The sequence below is a fragment of the Carassius gibelio genome, chromosome A14 (genome assembly GCF_023724105.1).
Source record: "Carassius gibelio isolate Cgi1373 ecotype wild population from Czech Republic chromosome A14, carGib1.2-hapl.c, whole genome shotgun sequence".
Lineage (NCBI taxonomy): Eukaryota > Metazoa > Chordata > Actinopteri > Cypriniformes > Cyprinidae > Carassius > Carassius gibelio.
This window is the reverse complement of record NC_068384.1, coordinates 22,388,534-22,392,747: the sequence shown is the minus strand read 5'-3', so window position 1 is coordinate 22,392,747 and position 4,214 is coordinate 22,388,534. Positions and strand designations below refer to the sequence as shown.

General features: G+C 40.5%; 1 protein-coding gene across 1 annotated transcript; it reads right to left on the bottom strand.

Annotated features, from left to right (window-relative positions):
* Window positions 1-3,314: 3,314 nt before the first annotated feature.
* LOC128027098 (ankyrin repeat and SOCS box protein 12-like) lies at window positions 3,315-4,008 on the bottom strand. The gene has a single exon (XM_052614407.1). It carries the CDS (start codon window positions 4,006-4,008, stop codon window positions 3,652-3,654), a length of 357 nt encoding a protein of 118 aa, XP_052470367.1. The 3' UTR covers window positions 3,315-3,651.
* Between the last annotated feature and the right edge of the window lie 206 nt (window positions 4,009-4,214).

The following is a 4,214-nucleotide window of genomic DNA, read 5'->3' as shown; positions in this document are numbered from 1 at the left end:
TAGGGTCAAAGTTTGAGGGCCTATTTTAAACGCTTCCTTTTTGTCCTGTTTTGGTACTACTGTAATCACATGGCATTTTCCTGCTCTACACAGGAAAGAGAGGATCTTACACAAGTGCTTTAAGCTTGACAAAGCCAGGAAGCCTGGCTGACAGCGTGTAAATATCTGCGCCGTACACTCTTTCCCTTCTGTCTGTGCTGAGCCATTGTGAGGGAAAGACAATTGGGTTTTCTTTCCCCTTGTGAGTCAGTACACTCCAGTTTGTCAACATGATACGGCCATAACATCCACTAAAACATGTCACTGGCGCTCCGTATACGCATCCAACATACATACCATACATTCAAAGGCCTGTTATTAATATCAGCCTTTCTTCTTAAAGATTATAAAAGACCAGAAAACATTTTCCAAGTGCCTCACATTCAGCGCACTTCCTGTGCACGAGCAGGAGGCTTTCCTGCTGTCCGTTTCAGTCACAATGCACATCCTGGATAAGAAAACCCTCCTTTACGTTTGGGTTTTAAAACCAAGGGCAAGACTAAACTCTTATGAGCAAAAATAAATAAAGAAAGAAAGAAAGAAAGAAAGAAAGAAAGAAAGAAAGAAAACACTGATAAGGGGAAGAGGGTGAGACAGAAGGAGATTTATCAGTGTTTAACTCAAAATGAAAGGACATTTACTCGACTAACGCGCTGATGTTTGTTCAGTATAATCTGCATTTCTAGCGGTTATTCAGAAGGCACCTCGTGTGATGTCATCACTTTTTATCTTGAAGAACAATTGCCCTCTTCCTCAGTTTCCTGTGACACAGCTGCAGATCCACAGTGTGATAGAGCCTGGACCTCGAACTGTTTCACCACTAATTATCCCATGACAGAGTTAAAAGACCCTTTACGTGCTATACACAGTAGAAATGTTGTAAGGTGATATATCTTAATCTTGCTTCTTTGTAAAGGTATTTATTCATTCTCGCTCTATAGCTAGCTGACAGTTATTATGGCTTTCAGCTTGACACAGTTGGAGTTTTCCTGACATGCACATCACTTATTTTCATAAGGACATACAGTGCTTGTTTGAACATAGATGGGACTCTGTAAACTTCAGCTGAATGCCATTGCTCTAATCAGTCTATGTTGCACTATGTGACACATATGAAGTTAAGCCAAAGGCTATTAATAGTTTTCTACAGCAGGATATCATTTGTGTTGTTTATTGTTGCAGTGGGAGGTTGTGTTGTTCTGTGCTGTCAGTCCATTTCCTGCTCTCTCGCTCTTTTCTCAACCACTAATTTCAGTTTCAAAGTGCAATTAAGACCAAGTGAAACTTTTTTTTATTTTATTTTAATGAAGTTTGAAATAGTTTTTGGTCACACTTTATTTTAAGCTCTAATTCACACTATCAACAAACCATTAACTATGACCTTTGCCTCGATACTCCTAATTTGCTGCTTATCAATAATTAGTAAGGTAATTTTTAAGTTTGGGTATTAGGGATGTAGAATATGGTCATGCAAAATAAATGCTTTATACGTACTAATAAACAGCCAATATGTTAATAATATGAATGCTGATAAGCAACTAGTTAATAGTGAGAACCGGTCCCTGTACTGAAGCGTTTGGTATGTAGTATGAGGTTAAACCCAGCGCTTGAAGGGGGCCGGCACACTATAAAACACACTGCCAGGACGTCATTCGACACTGGTAAACTTCTGGGAAGTCCAAGGATCCAGAAAGGGAATGCATTAGTAATAGGCGATCAGTTTAAAACACTGGCGAAGGCCGCTGGATTTCTTTGACACCAAACTATTCCCAGAGATGGGACCTGCATGCCTCACATTCACATGTGCCTAGCCAACACATTAAATTACATCATGGCCCTTGAACTCAGTGGCTGTCATAAAAGTCTGATAGCAATTCAATCAGTGTTTGAGAACATGAAATATTAATTAAGTGCTGAAATTATTTTGCATCACATACATGACACAAAATTGCACGTGACTGCTCTTATAAGACAGCATTTTTTATTGTACACTACAAAATTACATCAATCCAAAATGTTTATTTGCAAAAATCTCTCTATCAAAAAAAAAACAAGGGATACGTGGATGCATTTTTTCAGTGAGATAAGATAATAAAACACATGATACATTAGAATACAGTGTGTAGAGATGTGACAGAAACAGAAAACAAAGTGAAGTGATAGCAGGCTTCAGTAACACATTTGAGAGGAACAGCAGGGTATTTAACAAGCCACTGATTACACCAGAGTGGAGTAGATGAACGATGAGCCCCGCGGTGACAGCGTCCTCTGCTGGAAGTGCTGAGCTGAAACAATGTGAATTGTGGAAAATATGATTAAGAGGACTAGTTTATTTATATCCAGATGCAAATCATGTAGTGAATAATTGTTATCCGACAAAACGAATGAACAAAGAATCTGAAGTGATGTTTAAGCAGAACATTATTTACAGCCATCACTGGAAGACACTCGAGTGTCTTGAATTCCCCTTCACATCTTGAAGTATTATATTACTCACATAAAGATCTTGTCGAAGTTCCACAAGAAGGCGGTTGAGATGCAAACCTTCTCTAATCATTTCAGATTCACATTCATTTACTCTACATCAGTAGCAGAAGAACACAACCTACTCCACTGTTTATGAAAGGTAGGGAAATCAGAGACATGGTTCAAATAGTCCTTCAGTATTTTGGGAATATCCAGACAATCTGTGCAGCACATTTTGTTTTCCATGGGAAGGAGCTTCCATAAAGAAAATCACGCCTGAGACATCAGTATTTTTGGACAAACTGTGTACAGAGAGGATTTGATGTTAAAGTCACACAGGAATGAATGACAGCATGAAAGTAAATCAGACACACACACACACTCCTGTGAGAACCTCTCACACACTGAGTGGTTTCCATACCAAGCACCTACATCCTAAACGCTACACAACTGTTTGACCCAGGTCCATGAGCGTAGCTGTTTACTGGGAATCACCAGTGCCACACAAAACACACGGAGATGTAATGTTCAGCGTAGTGTCAATCCTGTGTTTGCTGCTGAACAGTTGTCTGGTATATTATTTCCTGACACTGCATCGTTATACCACAGCAGATTCAGCTACACAGACGAGTCTGAGGAAAAGTATTATTTTAGATGTATTTTTCACATCGCCGATGATTTGTCCAGGAGCATCACATGGTGGTAGATGTTAAAATAATAGATATTAATCATTTAAAGTCTATTAAATTATTTCGATTATTTATTTTGGATATAATTTTTTTCTTTTTTCGTTGCCTCTCCCATGCACTAAACCTAAACCTGGGCTTACAGACACATTGACGTCAGTAGATTTAAGTGCAGATGGAGTGTAAGAAAGACTCTCTGGCCAACATCACAGATGTGTTAGAGACTCAGCTCTCTCTGTGAGCAGAAGCAGCACTGCTTGTTTCTGTCTGGAGCTTTTATCTACAGTGACCGCTGGCAGATAGACGCTTGCTCCGAAGTCTACGAGCAGCTGAATGTATTCAGGCCCACAGCCGTATCTGAGACACATCTCAGCATCTTTTCGTCAGTGCAGTTGTAGTCTGGGTTCGCTCCATGCTGCAGTAACAGTTGGAGCAGTTGTTATACGGGCTGAACCAGCTCTTAATAAAGACAGTCCAGGTGTCTGCCAGTGACGGCTGTGAACAGCGGCGTCTGGGCTTTGGCGTCCAGGCTGTCGACCTCGGCCCCGTGAGCCAGGAGCAGCTCCAGAAAGCGCAGGTGACCCTGAGAAGCCCAGCCGCTGCGCAGGTTAACACACCTCCTGTACCTGTCCTGAGACAGCAGATCAGTCAGCAGTCCCTCATCGTCTCTGAACACGGCCTGACTGCAGCCTGTGTCCTCCTCCTCATCCTCTCTGGGCTGAAGAGGAGAAAAGATCTTAGATATGTCCATCAAACTGGTGGGCTTCTCCAAACTGCTCAAGTCTCCATTCCATCGGACAGCAAAGAAAGAAGTCATTTATTTATTTATATCAAGCTCTACATCATAGAAAAGGAGCAAAATTCTTTTTGCATTTAAATAATTTCCAATGATTTCAGTTTCCAGTGTGTCAGCCCCCAGGTAATAGTACGATTATGAGTGTGATATTGCTTTAATAAAGAGTAAATATTTGAAGAGCTTAGTTTTTAGAAACGATATTGCCAGTTACTTTGTCTATTTTTACT

What these genes read in the sequence shown, in the direction of transcription:
- LOC128027098 (XM_052614407.1), bottom strand. Translation starts at nt 4,008, where the DNA reads ATGACTTCTTTCTTTGCTGTCCGATGGAATGGAGACTTGAGCAGTTTG.